The sequence below is a fragment of the Danio rerio genome, chromosome 9, assembly GCF_052040795.2.
Source record: "Danio rerio strain M-AB ecotype USA chromosome 9, GRCz13ab, whole genome shotgun sequence".
Lineage (NCBI taxonomy): Eukaryota > Metazoa > Chordata > Actinopteri > Cypriniformes > Danionidae > Danio > Danio rerio.
In genome coordinates this window covers 1,316,428-1,339,275 of record NC_141029.1, presented here as the reverse complement: position 1 = coordinate 1,339,275, position 22,848 = coordinate 1,316,428, and the positions used below count along the sequence as shown (strand labels likewise).

The 22,848-nt window shown below is 37.2% G+C and overlaps 1 protein-coding gene across 2 annotated transcripts; it reads right to left on the bottom strand.

The window, feature by feature from the left end:
* Nucleotides 1-847: 847 nt before the first annotated feature.
* slc15a1a (solute carrier family 15 member 1a) lies at nt 848-22,274 on the bottom strand. Of its 2 annotated transcripts, XM_087267315.1 has the most exons (23): nt 22,134-22,274; nt 22,005-22,042; nt 21,333-21,420; nt 19,652-19,793; nt 19,448-19,567; nt 16,018-16,117; nt 15,834-15,924; nt 13,683-13,766; nt 13,019-13,101; nt 11,830-11,916; nt 10,491-10,580; nt 9,580-9,624; nt 9,101-9,133; nt 8,259-8,347; nt 8,093-8,174; nt 6,539-6,658; nt 6,317-6,460; nt 4,637-4,683; nt 4,466-4,564; nt 3,854-3,962; nt 1,896-2,030; nt 1,603-1,710; nt 848-1,504 (listed from the first exon to the last, which is right to left on the bottom strand). In XM_087267315.1, the coding sequence occupies exons 1-23, from the start codon at nt 22,138-22,140 to the stop codon at nt 1,292-1,294; spliced, it is 2,154 nt and encodes a 717-aa protein (XP_087123441.1). In that variant the 5' UTR covers nt 22,141-22,274; the 3' UTR covers nt 848-1,291. The 2 variants fall into 2 exon arrangements, with proteins under 2 accessions (XP_087123441.1, XP_087123440.1); XM_087267314.1 differs by having other exon boundaries at nt 6,317-6,658.
* Between the last annotated feature and the right edge of the window lie 574 nt (nt 22,275-22,848).

Sequence of the window (22,848 nt, the reverse complement as noted above, 5' to 3'; positions counted from 1 at the left end):
CATTCAATAGGATTTAGGTCTGGGCTCTGGCTGGGCCACTCTAGGATGTTCACCGAGTTGTTGTGAAGCCGCTCCATTGATATGTTAAATGTCATATTATATACATTGATATGTTTCACATTGTCATTATGGGGGATTGTGTGTAGAATGTTGAGGTAATCAGTCAATTTAATCCATTTTGGAATTAGGCTGTAACGTAAACAAATGTGGGAAAAGTCAAGCGCTATCAACACTTTCCAGATGCACTGCATGTGCATATACTGGGTCTCCTGATCCTCATGGACGTCAGTTGAGCTGTTTACTCATGTTATGATTTAGCTTATTTGACAAACAATACACCAATGACAACCCAGCAGACAAAGGACGTCAACATGATGCCAGATTAACATTTTACACCAACATTATGGGATATTACATTTTGGGTGGAAATGAAAATTGATTTGACATCAAAACTTCAGTGTCCAACGTCGGACAGACGTTGCATTTTGGTCACTTTCCAACGCAACCTAAAAACAACCAAATATCAACATCTAATGATGTTACAGCTTGACGTTGTATAGACGCTACCACTATCAGACATTGAATTTTGGTTACCATACCTGACGAATAAATGTTAGTATTTAACGTTGACATGACGTTGGTTTAAGATGTTGGCTCGACTTTGGATTTTGACGTGACTTTTGGTCACTTTCCAATGCAAACTAAAATCAACCAAATATCAGCGTCATTTAACCATTATTGGACATCAAAATAACAATATAACATCGAAATACAACCTAAATCTAACCTAAAATTAACGTCTTATGATGTTGTTTGCCTGCTGGGTACAGATTACATGACCAAAGGGGACTTTATAAACAGTTTATTTGACATACACGGTCATCGATACTTAAAACTACAAAAAACAAAAGTAAAACTCGGCTATTTGACAAAGTGTTGTTGTGTACGTATAACATTATTTAACATTAAAGACCATAAACAGACCCCTGTATCATCATAGTCCATTGATTATTAGCTTAAAAAAGTCAAAACACACACAAAAACACTCACTAAAGTCCATCTACATCACAATCCATATCCATAACAAAGTTTATTTTACACATTAAATGTTTAATGCTACATATGATTGTCGACTCAATTGGCTCTCATCAATAATCATCTAAATGTATCAACAACAGATGCAAATCAATCATAAACACACACACGTCTGCTCACAGTCCTTCAAACCTGCTTTAATAAATACGGAAGTAAAGGGAAGATATTAGCATGAGCGTAACTCAATCTTCAAGTCTTAAATCTTGGTTTGTTTGATTTCCTGCTCGTTCTCCTTTTCCTCCATTTCTAGTGTCTCCTTCTTCTTCTTCTTGTCTGGATCAGTCTCTTGCTGTTTCAGGATCTCGGCTTCAATCTCCGCTGGGTCGATGTAGGTGTAGAAATACGCCATGATGGAGAAGATGATGCTAACAGCTACTAGCAGCGACGCAAACAGCACATACTCTGCCCACTGTGTGACGAAACAGAGATTAAAGGCATGGATGTTATATATATAAGCAGGTGTAAACAGGCCCGCAATGCTTGAGTGTGTTTTGTGCAGCACTGCACCTGTTTGGGAAGTTTCCCCAGCTCCGCCACGATCAGCACGATGATGTTTCCCACTGCGTTAGTGCACAGCCAGCCGGCCTGCAGCACCGACTTCATGTTTTTGGGAGCCTGAACACACAGAAGAACGGATGTTTGAAGACATGACTCCATGCCTCATTCACACTGGGCAGGTTAGTTCACAGGGGTGGATTTTACCAATGAGTGAGAGAGCCACAGGACATTTAATAACACATACCTAGAAGACAAAAACGCACAGTATGAAATGCATGTTTTGTGCAGTGTGTGTGATCTACCTGTGAGTATGAGAACTGCAGACCGGTGACGGAGAACATGACCTCTCCTGTAGTGATGAGGAAATACTGAGGAATCTGGAGAGCCATGTGCACCGAGTTGGGCTGCATGTCTTCAATCTCCTTTATTGACTCACACTGCACGCACAAACACACATGCACACACACACACACACACACACATTTAGTATGTATTTATTTATAGGAAAACAAGTGTGTATTTTTCCTCAGAGTAGTGTTTGGCAATAAATAACGATTAAGGCACTATAGTTTCAATGTATTACAGCATGGATGAGCACACCCTCTTTTGAAATTGAATATTTTAGCAAATACAAAACAAAAACATTTGGTGCATTTAAACAAATTACAGAACATCTTTAAGAATAGAAAGATCAAACATATGTATTTATACAGTTGAAGTCAGAATTAGTACCACCCTAAATTATTAGCCCCCCATGTTTATTTTTTCCCCCAATTTCTGGGTAACGGAGAGCAGATTATTTTTAGTCATTCATTCATTTTCTTGTTGGCTTAGTCCCTTTATTAATCCGAGGTCACCACAGCGGAATGAACCGCCAACTTATCCAACACTTTTTTACACAGCGGATGCCCTTCCAGCTGCAACCCATCTCTGGGAAACATCCACACACACTACGGACAATTTAGCCTACCCAATTCACCTGTCTTTGGGCTGTGGGGGAAACCGGAGCACCCGGAGGAAACCCACGCAAACGCAGGGAGAACATGCAAACTCCACACAGAAATGCCAACTGAGCCGAGGTTGGAACCAGCGACCTTGCTGTGAGGCAACAGCACTACCTACTGCGTCTACATACTGCCGCTGCGTAACCCAGATTTTTCTCAACACATTTCTATCTTTGATGACAGTAAATAATATTAGACTAGATATTCTTCAAGACTATATTAATCTATACAGCTTAACATGACATTTAAAGGCTTAACTAGGGTAATTAGTGTAATTAGGCAAGTTATCGTATAACAGTGGTTTAAAAAATAGCTTAGAGGGGCTAATAATTCTGACCTTAAAATGATTTTTAAAAAATGTAAAGTTTTTTTATTCTAGCCAAAATAAAACAAATAAGACTTTCTCCAGAAGAAAAAACATTATCAGACATACTGTGAAAATTTCCTGAATCTGTTTAACATCATTTGGGAAATATTTAAAAAAGAAAGAAAAATTCTAAGGGGGGGTGAATTATTCTGACTTCATCTGTATCTGTATGTATATATATATAAAATGCAAAATTGATACTAAAATTATTATTTTTTGCGTCTCTCTTTCTTCTAATATTTTTCCCTGACATTAATTTGGGTGTATTCATTTTTAACCTGTGTTCTTCAGATTTTTTTGTTAGATTAGTTTATTAGTTTTGTCTTTGGTACTGACTAATCTAAAGTATCTGCACAAATCTATTACTGTAAAGCATCTAGTAGGAAATTATAGGAATTTAAAAAGAGAGATCTGTGAGAGGTGCGCTCATTCATGCTGAACAAACACTGTATAGAAACCAGAAAACTCAACACTTATAATAATAATAATAATAATAATAATAATAGGGCATCAAGGGGACTCAGTGGTTAGCACTGTCGCCTCACAGTGGCCTCACAGGGTCAGTTGGCATTTCTGTGTGGAGTTTGCATGTTCTCGTGTTGGTGTGGGTTTCCTCCGGGTGCTCCGGTTTCCCCCACAGTCCAAACACATGCGCTATAGGGGAACTTATGAACTAAATTGGCTTTAGTGTATGAGTGTGTGTGAATGAGTGTGCTGGGTTGCGGTTGGAAAGGCATCCGCTGAGTAAAACATATGCTGGATAAGTTGGCGGTTCATTCCGCTGTGTTGACCCCTGATGAATAAAGGCACTAAGTGAAGGAAAATGAATGAACGAATGAATGAATGAATGAATGAATGCATGATGATAAAGCTCTACTGAAGCACTCACATCAGTGGAGAACAGATCACTGGGGATCAGGAAAGTGTAGGAGGAACCGAAGCCAAACTTCCGCGAAAACTCACACGACTGAATACCATCGGTTAGCGTGAACTTACGCCTGAGAAAGTAAACAGCAACAAAATATTAAAAAACACCATGACTTAGTGACATTTGGATCATATATAGCAGAACAGAAAAATAAGACGATGTTTCTCCAGGATTATTGTGCTACAGCTCAAGCCAGAATTATCGGTCCTCCTGTTCAATCGTAATTCTTTTATAATTTTCCTCAATTGATTTTTCAGCACATTTCTAAACATAATAGTTTTAATATCTCATGTGTAATAATGGCTTTAAAAAAACTGATTTCATTCTAGCCGAGATAAGATTTTCAACAATTAAACTAAATGGCTGCGTCCGAAATCGCCTGCTACTCGAGTATGTACTACAGAACCAAAGCGTGTCCAAAAAAACATGTCAGTCCAGGAATGTCAATAGAAACTAAGCAGGGTCAGAACCAATTTCACGCTGACTTACTTTCTTTCATAATTTCCCAGAGTGACGCATGCTAGCAGTCATAACATTTAAACCTCAGAGATGAATCTGAAGACATTGACTCACATGCCCTGAGAGACCAGCGTGTAGTTTGACGTTTCTGAAGGCTGAAGGCTGGACTCCAGGTTGGTGATGTTCAGATATGCAGTCCAGCCGTTAACAAACCTGTGGTACATCACATCATCAGGGAATGATCAGTTTTACAGAGCGCTTAAAACTACTGTAACATCCACTGACCTGACAGCATTCTTCCCTTCCTTTGGTTTAGACTTGATGTCTTCTTTCTGCAGGGAAAAGTCACAGTCAGTTATACATCTTTACACTGTTATACTGCAGTTCAAGCAGATCATGAACATGTTTGTTAATTAGGTTTATTTAGCTCCAAATCTTTACATTTTGAACCCAGTGAGTAGGGCGGCGATAATAAATCTATGTATTTTGATGAGTGTATTGATTCTTGAGTTTTTTTGGTGTAATGCAACCCTTTCAATCGATTCTATGCTTCACTTTTAACAGCAGATGGTGCTCTAGGCTAGTTTCTAACGGCAGATGGCGCTCTAGGCTAGAGATGGCGCTCTAGGCTAGTTTCTAACGGCAGACGGTGCTCTAGGCTAGCTTTAACAGCAGATGGCGCTCTAGGCTAGTTTCTAACATCAGATGGCGCTCTAGGCTAGTTTCTAACGGCAGACGGCGCTCTAGGCTAGCTTTAACAACAGATGGCACTCTAGGCTAGCTTTAACAGCAGATGGCGCTCTATGCTAATTTCTAACAGCAGATGGCGCTCTAGGCTAGTTTCTAGCAGCAGATGGCGCTCTAGGCTAGTTTTAACAACAGATGGTGCTCTAGGCTAGTTTCTAAACGCAGATGGCACTCTAGGCTAGTTTCTAAAAGCAGATGGCGCTCTAGGCTAGTTTCTAGCAGCAGATGACGCTCTAGGCTAGTTTCTAGCAGCATATGGTGCTCTAGGCTAGTTTTAACAACAGATGGTGCTCTAGGCTAGTTACTAAAAGCAGATGGCGCTCTAGGCTACTTTCTAGCAGCAGATGGTGCTCTAGGCTAGTTTCTAGCAGCAGATGGCGCTCTAGGCTAGTTTCTAACGGCAGGTGGTGTTCTAGGCTAGTTTCTAACAGCAGATGGCGCTCTAGGCTAGTTCTGACAGCAAAAGGCGCTCTAGGCTAGTTTCTAACAGCAGATGTTGCTCTAGGCTAGTTTTAACAGCAGATGGCGCTCTAGGCTAGTTTCAAACAGCAGATGGCGCTCTAGGCTAGTGTTTAATAGCAGACGGCGCTCTAGGCTAGTGTTTAACAGAAGACTGCTGTCTAGGCTAGTTTTAACAGTAGATGGCGCTCTGGGCTAGTTTTAATAGCAGATGGCGCTCTAGGCTAGTTTTTGTTACAGTAGATGGCGATGTGGGCTAGTTTTAACAGCAGATGGCGCCCTGGGCTAGTTTTTATCAGTTTTTAGCTAGGCTAGCTCAACAGAAATGAGTGTGATTGGTTACAAAAAAGTGTAAATATATCTAATACATCTTATAGTTTTTCCAGAGATGGGTTGCGGCTGGAAGGGCATCCTCTGCATAAAAACTTGCTGGATACGTAATTAAAAAAAGATTAATAAAGGGACTAAGCCGACAAGAAAATGAATGAATGAATGATATCTAATAGTATATCGAATACTAGTTAAAAAATAACATTTACTACAATAATCATCACAGTTGATCAGTTCACTATCGTTAATACTACATTATGTTGCAGCATTCACTCATTATTATACAGTATAACACATTTTACTATAGCACATATCAAAAACACTGTAGTATTTCCTACAAATTACTATAGTATTTTTATGTGTGGTCAAAGCCTTGACAGTTTTGTTTCTGTTTTGTTTTTGTTTATGAAATGCCTGGAGCTCACTCACCAGATACATCTCAGCCGGTTCTGAGGGGATGATCAGGGTCTGACGGCTGCCTTTGATTAAACTCAAATCTTTATTGATCTCAGGAGTTGTGTTAAAGGCTAACCTGATGTCCTGCTGGTCAAACGTAATGTAATCTGGACTGCTCTGTGGAAAAACAACATGTGAGGAGATGGTAAAACACCAGTGTGAAACAGCAGTCGTGTGTTTAGATGTATGCTGTACCTCAAATGAGCCGATCAGTAGAGGCTCTTGGGACGGCACAGTCACTATGAGAGACTCGCTGTGCATATTCACCACCTTCAGCTGGCTCTCAGAGGATGATGGGAAATTCGGCAAGGTTTTCTGAGGATAAAATCATAATTAGACTGTACATTTTAAAAGATCAATTCACTTCCATAGTAAATGTTCTATAGTAAATTACTAGTGCATATATAGAGAAGTGTCTCTACGGGTGGTTTGTCAAGTTCACTCACCTGGGCACATTTCAGAAATGCACTATTCTTTTTTTTTTTTTTTAGAGATTTGGACTGATTTAGGCTAGTTTCTAACAGCAGATGAGACTCTGGGCTAGTTTCTAACAGCAGACGGAGCTTTAGGCTAGTTTCTGAAAGCAGATAGAGCTCTAGACTCATTTTAACAGCAGACGGTGCTCTAGACTAGTTTTAACAGCAGACGGCGCGCGCTCTAGGCTAGTTTTACAGCAGACAGTGCTCTAGGCTAGTTTAAATCAGCAGACGGTGCTCTAGGCTAGTTTATAACAACAGACGGCGCTCTAGGCTAGTTTTGACAGCAGACAGCGCTCTAGGCTAATTTATATCAGCAGACGGTGCTCTAGGCTAGTTTATATCAGCAGACGGCGCTCTAGGCTAGTTTATAACAGCAGACGGCACTCTAGGCTAGTTTATAACAGCAGACGGTGCTCTAGGCTAGTTTATATCAGCAGACGGCGCTCTAGGCTAGTTTATAACAGCAGACGGCGCTCTAGGCTAGTTTTGACAGCAGACAGCGCTCTAGGCTAGTTTATATCAGCAGAGGGTTCTCTAGGCTAGTTTATAACAGCAGACGGCACTCTAGGCTAGTTTATATCAGCAGACGGCTCTCTAGGCTAGTTTTAACAGCAGATGATGCTCTAGGCTAGTTTATAACAGCAGACGGCACTCTAGGCTAGTTTTAACCGCAGACATCGCTCTAGACTAGTTTATATCAGCAGATGGTGCTCTAGGCTAGTATCTAACAGCAGACAGTGCTCTAGGCTAGATTTTAACAGCAGACAGCGCTCTAGGCTAGTTTATATCAGCAGACGGCACTCTAGGCTTGTTTTAACAGTAGACGTTGCTCTAGGCTAGTTTACATCAGCAGACGGCATTCTAGGCTAGTTTCTAACTGCAGATGGCGCTCTAGACTAACTTTTAACAGCAGACAGCGGTCTAGGCTAGTTTTCTATCAGCAGACGGTGCTCTAGGCTTGTTTTAACAGCAGACAGCGCTCTAGGCTAGTTTATATCAGCAGACGGCGCTCTAGGCTAGCTCTAGCAGCAGACAGCGCTCTAGGCTAGATTGTAACAACAGATCACGCTCTAAGCTAGTTTTAAATTGAAGCTTTAAGATTAATACAACTGTCTTGTATCATAAAAAAAATTGTTTCATTACTTTGGTGGTCAAAATGGCATCAATGTGTGGATGTCAAATCAATTGGCACTGATGCTTTTAAAAAAATCTAGGTGCCTGCTGGAAAGCATGAATACATCTTTTCATGAATTTCACGTTTCACACTCACATCAATCTCCATCTGCACCAGAGCAGCAGCAATAAACGCTGTGGCAGCGAACAACATGCCGACCGTCATTCTCTTCAAAGGGCTGAAGCAGAAAACAGATTGACATTAGCATCGCTGCAATTACAGACAATATACTCATCGTTTCATATCACACAGTAGCTCATACCTGAAATTGAGGCCACACTTTTTTATGAGAGGGAAAATGATCCTGTCCATGATGGGCACCAGGGTCAAGATGAGGATGGGGTTCACCGTCTGACGGAGAAACAGACGCACTTCAGAGGAATTCAAGATACACGTTTGATTCAAAATGATTTTTCAAATGTATGTTGCAATAAACAATTTCAATTTCGAATAAATTCTGTTTGCATGGTACTTTCACATTCACTATGAAAAACTGGCACATACATACAAACCCTCGCAAATTACTCAAAACAGTTGACGATAACTAAGTTGAAAATAACAGACTTGACAATATATAAGTTGCAATAACAGAGTTGACAATAATACTGACAATAACGGAAATGATAATAGATTTGACGATAACAGAGTTGATGATAACTTAGTTGATGATAAATAAGCTGACAATAACAGAGTGGACAATAACAGTTGACAATAATTGAGTTGACGATAACAGAGTTGACTATAAAGGAGTTGGTGATAATAGAGTTGAGGATAACAGAGTTGACGAACAGAATTAACGATAACAGTGTTGACGATAACGGAGTTGACGATAACAGATTTTACGATAACAGAGTTGACAATGAAGTTGATGATAACAGATTTGACGATAACAGAGTTGACGATAGAGAAGTTGACAATCACGGACTTGATGATAACAGAGTTGACGATAACAGAATTGAAGATAACTAAGTTGATGATAATGGAGTTGACAAAAACAAAGTTGACGATAATTGACACTTGGTCGTGCACACATAAATGCGCACACACACAGACACGTGCACTTTTTACACAGCTATAAGATAAAAATAACAGGAATAAACTCACCTGCATCTGGTCTGGCTGCAGGACGAACCCTCCCTACAGATGAGGAAATAACATCACAGTAAATAACATGCTGTTCATCAAAAAAGATGCTTCATAATTTTACTCAGAGACACTTTACATATTAAAGTAACAGTTCACGCAAAAATAAAAATTTACTCACTAATTACTCTCCCTCAAGTGATTACAAACTTGACTTCTTTCTTCTGTTCAACACAAAAGAAGATATTTTGAGGAATGCTGAACACCTGTAACCATTGACTTACATAGTAGGAAAAACAAACATTATGGAAGTGAATGGTTACAGGTTTCCAACATTCTTCAAAATATCGTCTTTAGTTTTAACAAAAGAAAGAAACTCAAGCTGGTTTTAACCGAATAAAATGAGAATACTGTAAATGATGACAGAAGTTTAATTTTTGAGTGAACTATCCCTTTAAATCTGACCACAGACACAAACTCCTTTGTTTAGAAACACGTACAAAGTCTCCGGTCATGGTGGTGGCTTGTAGAGTCCAGCGGGAGCCCTGAAACACAACAGACACAAAGCATTATAATAAAGCACTAACACAAACAGCAGACCGCAGTGTCTATGGGAGATTTGCTTATACATATTTAAACATATTTAACTTAAAGCAGACTTATTCTGGCCCTTTTTACAAGATGCTGTCTCTAGAGTGTGTGTCTGTGAGTTTGAGCTCTCTGAAACTGACCCTTTCAGGCTTTGATCCTAATTGTGGTGTTTTGTTGACTGTCGCTTTAAATTCAAATGAGATTGTGCTCTTTTCAAAAGAGGGTGGAGCTACAGACGCCTGTCCATCCCCATAGACAGACGGAAAACAGCAGTATCAGGTGTGCATGTGTGCTTCAGTGTGAGTGTGTGTTGATGCTTCTGTCAGTCTATGTCACTGCTGTCGCTGTTCATCTAAAACTCCACATCTATAATCCTCTTAGTCTATGCTGACATCATCTTCAGCAGCTCAAACACTCTGATGGCGAATGGACAGACGGCTGCTTCCCACTCAGGACTGCTGTTTATGCTAATGAGGGAGAGATGGGCACTAGTGGGCGGGGATTTCCCCCTCTGATGACATCATACAAAGGGAGAATGTCAATCAAAGTGTTTCTGCAGACTGCTTTCATCAAGTCTGATTAGAACAAACACAGTTAATACATGCTGACCATTAGAGGCTGGAGATATTCACACACTGCTGACACACAACTGGGGTTAAACCCTGCATAAAAGTGATTTTTGCATAGTAGCTCCTCTTTAAATATGCCCTTTATTGAACTACCTTGAATCATCACATGAGCCATAATCATTAATGAATTACTTACTATTAATTCTGGTGTGTGTTCACTTTTGGGAAGGTTTCTGTGTAAAATAGTTTACCTTCTGGTCAAACAGGGTCCAAAACATGGGCAGGGGGATGTAGAGGAACAACACCTTCAGCACCATCTTTATCTGCGCAATGAGGAGTTTCTGCAGGACACACACACACACACACACACAAACTGTAAAATAATGAACGTGTGTGTTTAGTTGGATAAACACGCAACAAAGCTGCAAACCTGTAACCATTGACTTCCAGTGTTTGTTTTTCCCACAATGGAAGTCAATGGTTACCGGTTTTCAGTATTCTTCAAAATATCTTCTTTGTGTTCAACATAGGAAAGAAACTCAGTTTCTATTATATTAATTAGTGATTACATTAACATTTTTGTTTTAACTGTTTCTTTAGGTTGATTATGGTCAACCTAAAGGTCAGTATTTTGCAAGAACATGTGCATTCAAGAGTTCACGCTTAGCTGATGATGGATTATAAAGCGTGTTCTTCATGCTGTCCTGGGAGAGAGCCCTGAGCTCATAAGATCCTCGAGCCCAGGGCTCCCTCCCACTTGCAGGGCGAGAGGGGAGTTTGAGCTTAGGTAGATCTGAAGAACTCCCCTGCTGTAGTAGCTGATGAACAGATAGTGATCGCTCTTAAGAGAAAACTACTTACTAGGAGCATGTCTATGGTGCTGATCTGGATTAGTCAGTTAACTTAAGCTGCATGTTTTTGGATGGTTGGAGGAAACCGGGGAACCCGGGGGAAACCCACATGAGCACACGGAGAACGTGTAAACTCCGTACAGAAACGTCGGCTGTCTTGGTAAGGACTAGAACCAGTGACGTTCTTGCTGTGAGGCAACAGTGCTAACCACTGGGCCACCGTGCCGCCCATCTAGGAAAGGAGGAGGAGTAGGGGTGGAAGGGGGGATTCTTCAAAACGAAGATGGGTGTGATATGGAGCTCAGGGTATTTATAGTGGCTTAGGAATCGTCTGATTGGTCAATCATAAATTGGATAATGCAGGACCGGCTATGATCAATCATAAGCAAGTGATTCTCTCAAAATTAGATATAAATGAACCTAACTACGTGAGTTTTCACTTAGAGTTTCATTCATTCATTGATTTTCTATTTGTCTTAGTCCCTTTACACTTAGAATTTATTTATTTGCTTATTTTCTTTTAATTTTATCAACACATTTATTAGTCTCGGTTATTATTTGTATCAGTTGGTGTATATTGGTTGTATTAGTCAGTGTGTTTTATGATATTTATACTCAATTCATACTCGATAAGCAGGTGTGTGTGTGGTATGATAGCAGGTATTACATTTCCGTAATCAGGTGTGTGTGTGTGTGTGTGTGTGTGTGTGTGTGTGAGTGTGTGAGTGTGTGTGCTTACATCATACTTCTCCTCCGCCCAGTCCATCCAGTGCTCTCTCTTTGGATAAATATCGCTTCGGTGTCTGAAACGGTTATTCAAAGCAAACTATAGAGAGAGAGAGAGAAAGAGAGAGAGAAAATGATCAGACATTAAATGTTTAGCCTCAAATAAAAAAAAAACATTCATATCATATCTGAGCTGAAGTGTAGATATCATGTACAATACAATACATTACAATATTTATTTATAAAGCACATAAAAAAACAGAGTTGATTTGGTAGCAATAGTGGAGCATCTGAGTGCGTGTGTGCGTGCATGTGCGCGAGTGTGTTTGTGTTTGACACATTGAGCATGTTGTATAGACTTGGTGTATGATTTATCGGCATTAAGTTGGATTTATTTTGTTTTTTTTTTCTTTTATTGGACAATTTTATTTATTTATTTTTATTAGACTATTTCCGATTCTTTTTCCAATTCATTTTTTGGCAAAGACACAGACTAAATTGTTTTTAAATTTTCAACCACTTAACATTGTTGAATCTTCAAGTCTTTAAGTTATTTGGCAGATGTTAAATTTTGAAAACGTAACCAAGTCACTGCTCAGATTACAGGAACTACTTTAATAACATCTAAATAAAAAGACTTTGCCCAAAAAATGTCCTTAGGCAATGTCCTGAGGGCTGAAGCACTTTCTCAATATTCAATCATCCTCAGATTACAGACTTTTGTTTGGCATCTCACCCGGATACTGTCCTAACAAATTATATATCAACATATGTTTATTAATGTAATAAAAGCATATCTATTCAGCTTTCAGATGATGTATAACTCTCAATCTAAAATATTGTTGACACTTATGACTGATGTTGTGGTCCATGCGCTTTTGTAGGAAATTTTTTGTTACATTTTTCAATTTGTTAAGTCAAGTTAAAACAAGAAAATTCATGATGAACTGTTTAGTAAATCTGACCCATGGACTGCCTTTATTATATATATTTATGGTGCTTTTTTGAATCTCTAACTAAAAATAGTATATATATATATATATATATATATATATATATATTATTTATTTATTTTTTTTAAATGGACAGTAGAAAAAAAATCAGGGTTTAAAGCCATAAACAATGACTTAGTAAATGCATTAAGTTTATTTGTGTGAACTGTTAGTTTAAGGATGTGTAATGATGAAGCGTGGCGCACTCACCCATATGCATTTACACACAGAGCCCATAATGTTTCCCTCTGGAGCAGTTTTGGTGTACATGCCACTGCCCGCAATAAACACCACTGTAACAAAAACCCACACACACACACACACACACACACACACACACACACACACAAATATTTGTCTTGTTTTAAGAAATAACATGCCAAAATAAAGTGAGTTTTTCACTTAAAACAAACTGAATAATCGGCCAACGGGGTCAGCTTAAAGGGAAAAAAACTTTATTTTTTATTCACAATTGGCAGATTATTTTGCTTGTTTTATGGAAAATCACCATTCATTTGCGCCTGTTATTTCTTGTCTAGCAAATGCTTCCTGATTTAAGAATTTCTAGATATCTGGACTAGAAACAAGACCAAAAATGTAAGTAAGAAAATGACTTTTTGCAGTTTATGTGCATCTTGGCATTTCCATTAAGCATTTTTAATGCAATACTCCAAAATGCAGAGCAGGTGGATGTGTTACACATATATTATGGAGGAAAATCAAGCTACAGTGGTTTTCCTGGTTGCATCATTTTTATTATTGATTATTTCTAAGGAATTGAAGATTTTGTTCTGCAGATATTTCCATTTTCACATACACTAGTGCAAAGTTAGTAATCAAAGTAAGAAAGTAAAGACTTGTGCAGGTTTCTTACCCAGAGACACCACCATGAGAGCTGCCGGGACCCCGAAAGCAAGCGGATAGCACTGCTGCTGCGTGTGGATGCCACACTCCTGAGCTGAACACACAGAGGAACACTTTTTAATTATTGTCAGAGAGAAAAACAAGAGTATAATGTACAGTTGAATTTTTAATGAAAAGATTTTTTTTCAACACATTTCTAATCATAATAGTTTAATAACTAATTTCTGATAAATGATGTCTTTTCTCTTTGTCATGATGACAGTAAATAATATTAGACTAGATATTCTTCAAGACACTAGTGTTCAGCTTAAAGTGACATGTAAAGGCTTCACTAGGGTAATTAGGGTAAAGTTAGGGTAATTAGGCAAGTCATTGTATAACAGTGGTTTGTTCTGGAGACAATCCAACACTAATATTGCTGAAGGGGCGAATAATATTGAAAAAATATTGAACAAATATAAAAGAACAAATATTATAGGAAATACTGTGAGAAACTCCTGAATCTGTTCAACATCATTTGGGAAATATTTGACAAAGAAAAAGAAAATTCACAGGAGGGTGACTTAAACTGTATAGTAACCCTTGCCTTGTCCTGGAATTCTGTATACACCATTCATGGGGTCAAAAAGACATGCCATCATTACACCTCTAATATAAAGCAGATCAATTTAATTCCAATCCTTAAATCTATTTTGCATGAAGAAAAGTCAGCTTTATTAACATTTATTAACTCTCTTTTGGTAAAAAAAAAAAAAAAAAAAAGTTAATAAATTGAGTCATCATAATTTAAACAAATGAACTTATATATGTCAACATGCAAGAGAAAAAGAAAAACTTTTAAATTGCAAGAATATATGTTGACAACAGCCAACTACACAATGCATGAGTCAAAATTACCAATTTTATACGAAAGAAATCATTGGTATATTAAGTAAAGATCGTGTTATTTAAAAACATTTGGTCAATTTCCTACTATAACAAAAAAAAAAAACTTTGATATTTAATTTGCTCGATTAAACCCTTACCTTATATTTATATTGTGGACAATTTTGGATATGAAGGTCATTTTTGTCGTATGTCAACTTTTGTCAGTTTTGGGCACAAATATATCACTGTGAAAAAACTAAATCTCTCTCTCTCTCCCTCTCTCCCTCTCTCCCTCTCTCTCTCTCTCTCTCTCTCTCTCTCTCTATATATATATATATATATATATATATATATATATATATATATATTATTATATTTTAAAAATGTATATATATATATATATATATATATATATATATATATATATATATATATATTTAAAGAGGACTTAACTTTGTTGAATCAAGTCCTTTTTTTGAGTTTGGCTTAAGTGGCACTCTTATTAAAAGAGGCCAATGTCTTAAACTACTCAGATAAAAGAAACTACTTAATAAACAAACAAAATTTACAACAGGATTTTCTGTTAAAAAATGTTTTATGTTATGGGTAAAACACAACTACATCTTCATCACAAACTCTGTGAATGTGCAGGTTTCCCCTCATCAGTGTTTACTCAGTGGACAACACTGGTTTCTCACTACAATAAAGGATGTACATTACAACCCAGACTCATTGGAAATATGTTCCCAGGACTACATTTTTAAGAACCAACAAATGTGTACCCTGGACTATGTTTTCTCAAATCCACTAGAGGGCGCTTTGTAGCTTATTCACAATCTGAAATCCAGCACTGGAGCACATTTTCTCAAACATGACATTTCTCGTAAATCCACCGGAGGCCGCTGTGGACATTTCTGCGCATATTAAAATTATTCTCGTGCGCATCCATGAGTGAAGCCGGTTTTCTTGTTGTTGTGTATCAGCTTGATACGGACTGACCCACACACACTCATCCCTAAACCCAACCTATAGTGTTTTCAAAGGCAAACTAGAAGAGAAATGGGAAGGTAAGCAGCCGTTTTACACATAAAAAGCAGACATATGTACTTGTGAGCGCATATGTATTGGTTCTTAAAAATGTAGACCAGGGCACAGTTTCCCCAATGAGTCGATGTTGGTGTTTTACAATGCTAAAAGCACCTGCAGAAGTGTAAAGAGTGTTTCGCAAGACAGTATTCATGAAAGCTAAAGCAGCAGATTCTTATTATATGTGTGTGTGAGTGTGTGTGTGTACCTCTGAGCACAGGCGTGATGAGTGTGGAAAGCAGACTTCCAGCGTTGATGCACAAATAAAACACTGAGAAAAAAGTGTTGAGCTGCCGACTCTGAGGACAAACACACACACACCACAGCCAACCATTAGACACAGTAAGCCTGTATGTGTGTGTGTGTGTGTGTGTGATTTGAGTATATCAGACCTGATGCTCCTGAAACTGATCTCCACCAAACGCTGCAACACACGGTTTAATTCCTCCGGTGCCCAGAGCTATGAGGACCAAACCCAGCATAGAGAGAGCACTGAAACACACACACAACGCAGAGTGTGTGAATGAGTGTGTATGGGTGTTTCCCAGTACTAGGTTGCAGCTGGATGGACATCCGCTTTTCAATTAATTTACATATAATACACAATTAATGTACACTGTGCTCAGCATGAATGAGTTAATAATATTATATTTGTGCATATACTTTAGATTAGCCAAATCTGGAGCTCATCTAATTAAATAACTTACAATAGCAGAAAACTAGTACAGCCAAATGTATATGTTACAGGGAAAAACATTCAGTACAAATTAAAGAAAGAGAAACAAAAAAATATATAACATTTTGTTGAAATTTTGTAATTTTTTTTCCAATATTTTGTTTGATTTTAACTGTGTTATCTTTCAATTTCTAAACATGTCAGGTGACTAAAATATTATTTTATTAAATATATCCGCTTAATATATCTGTTTTGTTTAAATGCACCAAAAGACATCGCCTATATTCACTGAGAAATGTAGGAACATATTCATTTTCATAATGAGGTGTACTCATTTGTGCTGAGAACTGTACATCTCTCTATCTGCATACATCTTTTGAAATGTATTTACAGAAAATAAAACATTAATGAAATAAAAAGTGAACAGAAAGAGACACACATTCATGTCAAACATTTCACAGATCGCTAAATGACTACAAATCCGCCAGTATATGGACTACAAGTTCCAGTCATGCACCACTCACATGCACCAGCTCCTAATCTCGTCTGATTGCAAACTCTTACAGCTAAAGCTGCTCAAGAATTCATTATGAAGACGCACACACACACACACACATCAGTGCTGAGTCTTGTTTAACATTGTGAACATTATAATGCGCTTCCCTTGCCTTGTCTTGCAGGTTTTGACTCTCGCTTTGTTTTGTTTGTTTTATTATTTATTCCTGTCTGCTGCCTACCTTCCGACCACTCGCCTATTATTTGTTTACGACTCTGGATTATCTACATATATCCGTTTGCCCCTGTGTTGACTGTTACCTGCCTGACTATACTGTTTAATAGTCTGCACTTCATTGCCAGCGTCCCCTTCACATTACAATATCTCTATATCTGTATTTATTATCTTTTAAAATGTATTTACAGAAAATAAAAAGTCATCAAGTGTACTGAAAGAGACACACATTCATGTCAAACCTTTCAGAAAGCATCATTTCTGCCACAGAGTATGCTTCAGCTGGAAACATCACAGTGCCAAAACTCCATTAGCAACAACGCTAAAGCAAGCAGTCACAGTTGCCATGGAAACGGTGATCAAAGTGAGTTCTGCATCAATCAGGAGCTGACGAGTTTCATTATTAGCAGAAATGAGTCGGCTAATTACACAGAGAAATGAAGCGATGCTGCAGCCCTACAGCACCAAAACCAGAAAACAGTTGCAAAGATGGACAATGCTGTATTGGGAGTTGTTTATTCAATGAACAGAATTGAAATACTTAAATAAAGATTCTGGTCAATAATGCTGTCAGTCGTCTCGCAGATCATTGCTTTGGTTTATTGGCCATATTATCTGAGTTATTTCAACCTACAACAATGTAGTATTCCCTCATTTATTTTCCATCAGCTCAGTCCCTTTTTTATCAGAGGTCGCCACAGCCAAATGAACCGCCAACTATTCCAGCATATGTTTTACACAGCGAACACCCTTCCAGATGCAACCCAGTACTGGGAAACACCCACACACACTCATTTACACACACACATAAATAAACACACACACACACACTCATACATTACGGCCAATTTAGTTCACCAATTCCCCTATAGCGCATGTGTTTGGACTGTGGGGGAAACCGGACCACCCGGAGGTGTGAGGCCACAGTAAGAACCATGTCACCATGACGCTCATCTATATATATATATATATATATATATATATATATATATATATATATATATATATATATATATATATATATATATATATATATATATATATATATATATATATATCCATACTCAGCGGCCACTTTATTAGGTACACCTGATAACTGCCTGTTAATGTAAATTTCTAATCAGCCAATCACATGGCAGCAACTCAATGCATTTAGGCATGTTGACATGATCAAGATGATCTGCTGCAGTTTAAAGCGAGCATCAGAATGGGAAAGAAAGAGGATTTAGGAGACTCTGAACGTGGCATGGTTGTTTGTGCCAAACGGGCTGCTCTGAGTATTTCAGAAACTGCTGATCTACTGGGATTTTCACGCACAACCATCTCTAGGGTTTACTGAGAATGCTCCGACAAAGAGGAAATATGCAGTGAGCGGCAGTTCTGTGGGCGCAAATGCCTTGTTGATGAGGCCAGAGGAGAATGGCCAGACTGGTTCCAGCTGATAGAAAGGCAACAGTAACTCAAATAAGCACTCGTTACAACCGAGCTCTGCAGAAGAGCATCTCTGAACACACAACACGTCCAACCTTGAGGCGGATGGGCTACAGCAGCAGAAGAGCACACCGGGTGCCGCTCCTGTCAGCTAAGAACAGGAAACTGAGGCTACAATTCACACAGACTCACCAAAACTGGACAATAGAAGATTGGAGAAACGTTGCTGCTCTGATGAGTCTCCATTTCTGCTGACACATTCAGATGGTCGGGTCACAATTTAACCTCAACAACATGAAAGCATGGATCATCCTGCCTTGTATCAGCGGTTCAGGCTGGTGGTGGTGGTGTAATGGTGTGGGGGAGATTTTCTTTGGGTCCATTAGTACCAATTGAGCATCAACGCCACAGCCTACCTGAGTATTGCTGCTGACCATGTCCATCCCTTTATGAGCACAGTGTCTCCATCTTCTGATGGCTACTTCCAGCAGGATAACGCAGCATGTCATAAAGCTCAATCATCTCAGACTGGTTTCTTGAACATGACGATGAGTTCACTGTACTCAAATGGCCTCCACAGTCAGCAGATCTCAATCCAATAGAGCAGCTTTGGGATGTGGTGGAACGGGAGATTGGCATCATGGATGTGCAGCCGACAAATCTGCAGCAATTGTGTGATGCTGTCATGTCAATATGGAGCAAAATCTCTGAGGAATATTTCCAGTAGCTTGTTGAATCTCTGCCATGAAGGATTAAGGCAAAAGGGGTCCAACCTGGTACTAGTCAGGTGTACCTAATAAAGTGGCCGGAGAGTGTACTATATATATAGTTTGCATTTTTAATGCTTCTGTTGATGCACAATTAGAAAGAATATCTGGTTTCATTATTTTTTTTTCAGTCTGTTTGAATTATTTTTCTTTTTTTAATGGAAGTGTGTGTGTGTGTGTGTGTGTGTGTGTGTGTGTGTGCGTGTTGACAGACTCACATGTGTAAGGTGAAGTTGTCCGGTGTGCCGTCTCTGTTAGCGTCAGTGATGTCATGAATAGTGCTGACGGCCATGACCACCTGCCCCACTGCGTACACTATAGACAGGTATATGATGGTCCTGAAAGCACACACACACTCTCAGCATCACACTCAGTATAAACACACGCTATAAACAGTGTCGACAGCACTATTAAACACACACTTGAACTTGCCGAGCCAGGAGTCGGCGATGATGGCCCCCAGGATGGGCGTCAGGTAGCAGAGCGCCACGAACGCATGGTAGATGGAGGTTGCCAGATCATCGTCCCACAGCAGAAAATAGCGGAAATACAGCACCAGCACAGCTACACACACACACACACACACACACACACACACACACACACACACACACACACACACACACACACACACACACACACACACACACACACACAGAGAGAGGGAGGATTATTATTTGGGGGGTTTTAATTTGTTATCAAATGTGTTATTTCACATCATTTTTGATTAATCGTGACTTTTTCTGTTTTAAATTAGTAAATTTTCTTTCTCTACATTTTAAAATCTATTATTAAAGGAAAGGCCAGCTCATTTTATAGCACCTCCAGAGTTAAACATTTGAGTTTTACCATTTTTGAAACCAGTCAGCTGATCTCTGTGTCTGGTGGGAGCACTTTTAGCTTAGCTTAGCATAAGTCATTGAATCGGATTAGACCATTAGCATCTCACATAAGTCCTTTCCTCTGTAATTGCTGAATTTGTGTCATTTATTTATTTCATATATTTTATTTATTTATTTATTTTTTTACAGTTGTATATGCTTTGTTAAGTTACTATCATTGTTATTAGCACTGTCCTTTTCCTGTGTAGGTTCGATTTTGTATGTTTGTTATTAAAGCATAAATAAAATTAAATAAATAAATAAAATAAAATAAAACAAAACAAAAAAATAAATTTAAATAATATAAAATAAATTAAATTAAAACAATTTAAATAGAACTAAAATTAAATTAAATTAAAAGTTCAACAAAATAAATTAAAACAAAATGAAATAAAATTACCATAAAAAATAAATAAAATAATAAAATACAAATAAAATAAAATACTTAATTAAATTACAATAAAATAAAAGAAAACAAAAAAGAAAATAATATGAAATAAAACAATATACAATTAAATTAAATATAAAATATAAAATAGTAAAATAAAAATTCAAAATTCAACAAAATAAAATAAAAGTACAATAAAATAAAAATAAAATGAAACAAAACAAAATTAAATTAAAATAATCCAAAATTAAATAAAATGAAAACAAATTTAAATAAAACAAAAGTAAAATAAATTAAATTAGAAGTATAAAAAATAAAATAAAACAAAATTAAATTAAATTATCAGAAGATAAAATAAAGAAAATAATAAAATACAAATAAAATAAGAATCAAATAAAAAATAAAAAAATGTAATTACAATAAGTTAAAATAAAACAAAAATAAAATATAATACAATAAAATAAGATACAAATAAAATAAAATAAAACGAAAAATTAAAATAAAATAAAATAATATAAAAATAAATTAAATAAAATTAACCTAAAATAACCTAACAAAATAAAAAGTAAAACAAAATAAAAAAATATTAAATAAAAATAAAATAAAACAAAAATTACAACAACAAAAAAACATTATAATACAACATAAAAACAATAAAAAGTAGCACAGTTTGTCCTGTAGGAGTCGCTGTGCTACCAAAATCCCTGATGTGCTTCCCACACAGTGCTAGACGGTCAGGAATATAGACTGTGCTCAGGTTTTTATACTCACACATGTGTTAGTTTTGTCATCTCAGCGTTAATTAATAATCTAGAAGTGTGTTTCTTCACTCACCGCGCATCCCATAATAGGAGAATCTCTCACAGAACTCATTGACCACAATGAAGAAGATGCTGATGGGATATCCACAGCACTCAGCCGTCTGTTGGAACACAATAGTTTTTGTCAATTGTGGGGACATTTCACAGGGTCCAGTGTTTTTATACTGCACACACTGTATTTTTCATTGCCTTCACTGTAAAAATGTTGGGTTCCACACAACTCCTACATGTTGTCCCAACACAAATTAGGTTAACTTGATTGCTTTTATAAATTAACACTGCAAAAAAAAAAAAAAATGCTTTTCTTACTTAGATTTTTGGTCTTGTTTCTAGTCCAAATATCTAAAAGTTCTCAAATCAAGAAGCATTTTTTACACAAGCAAAACATATTGTCTTGTTTTAAGAAATAATATGCCAAAATGAAGTGAGTTTTTCCTTAAATCAAGCAAAATAATCTGCCAATGGGATGAGCAAAATAATCTTATCACAAATCGAAAAACAAGATTATTTTGCTGACCCCATTGGCTGATTATATTGCTTGATTTAAGGAAATATAGTTACAGGTCTATTTATTCACATGTGAATAATTATTCACACACAATCTGACTTGAAAATAAAGTGTTATTAACTATTAAATTCCTTAGTCATTGCAGAATAAGGCATGAAATCAGTGAAGGACTCTTACCTTTTTCTTCTTCTTCTTCGTCTCGTCCATCTTTGAGTCTGTGAGATTGATTAATTATCAGGTTAGACACAACACAAAATAAATAATGCCATTATTTCTGTCATTTTAAGCAGTTTATTAGGTCCTCACCTGGCATGTTGGCAGCAGGAGCGTGTGTGTGAGAGAGTGTGTGTGTGAAAGTACCTGAGTGGGCAGCTACACCACCTCTGTGTGTGTGTGTGTTATTAGCATGGACTGTGTCCTGTCGGCTTTATGGCATGAACATCAGTGATATAGATAGATTATAGATAGACTGATATTACTCAGGGGTCCATAGGGTAAAAACCCAACAGCACAGTGTTTTCTACACCAGTCACAGTGCTTTATAGAAGGAGTCTTGATCAAAATATCCATCAAGTCGAATTTCCTTCAGATCTCAGATTAAAATGAAACAAACTAATATCGGACAAATAAAAAAATAATAATAAAACTAAAAACAAAGATCAAACATGGATCAAAAACAGAAACCATATAGCAAAACAAATCTAATTTTGTTTTTGTTAAAATAAAATTATAAAACAAAAAAGTAAAAAAAAAGAAAAAAAGATGAAATCTAAACAAAAAACACTGCAGAACACAAAAACATCAAAAAAGACAAAACAAAACACAAAATAAAAAAGAAAAGACACAAAAAAACAAGACTAAACAAAACAAAATGAAATAGGAAAACAATTGATCAAAAAAAAAAAACAAGACAAAAAAACTAAACAAAACAAAGATAGAAAAAAGTAAAACAAAATACTAAAAAATAAAAAACAAAACAAAAAAATGAAAGGAAAACAATTTAACAAAAATAAAACTAAAT

Excerpts from the sequence above, each read along its gene's own strand:
- slc15a1a (XM_087267314.1), bottom strand. Across the intron at positions 19,794-21,332 it reads CTCCTATTATGGGATGCGCG|CTGTGCTGGTGCTGTATTTC; the intron begins GTGAGTGAAGAA and ends GTGTGTGTGTAG. Across the intron at positions 3,963-4,465 it reads ACGCTGGTCTCTCAGGGCAT|GCGTAAGTTCACGCTAACCG; the intron begins GTGAGTCAATGT and ends TTACTTTCTCAG.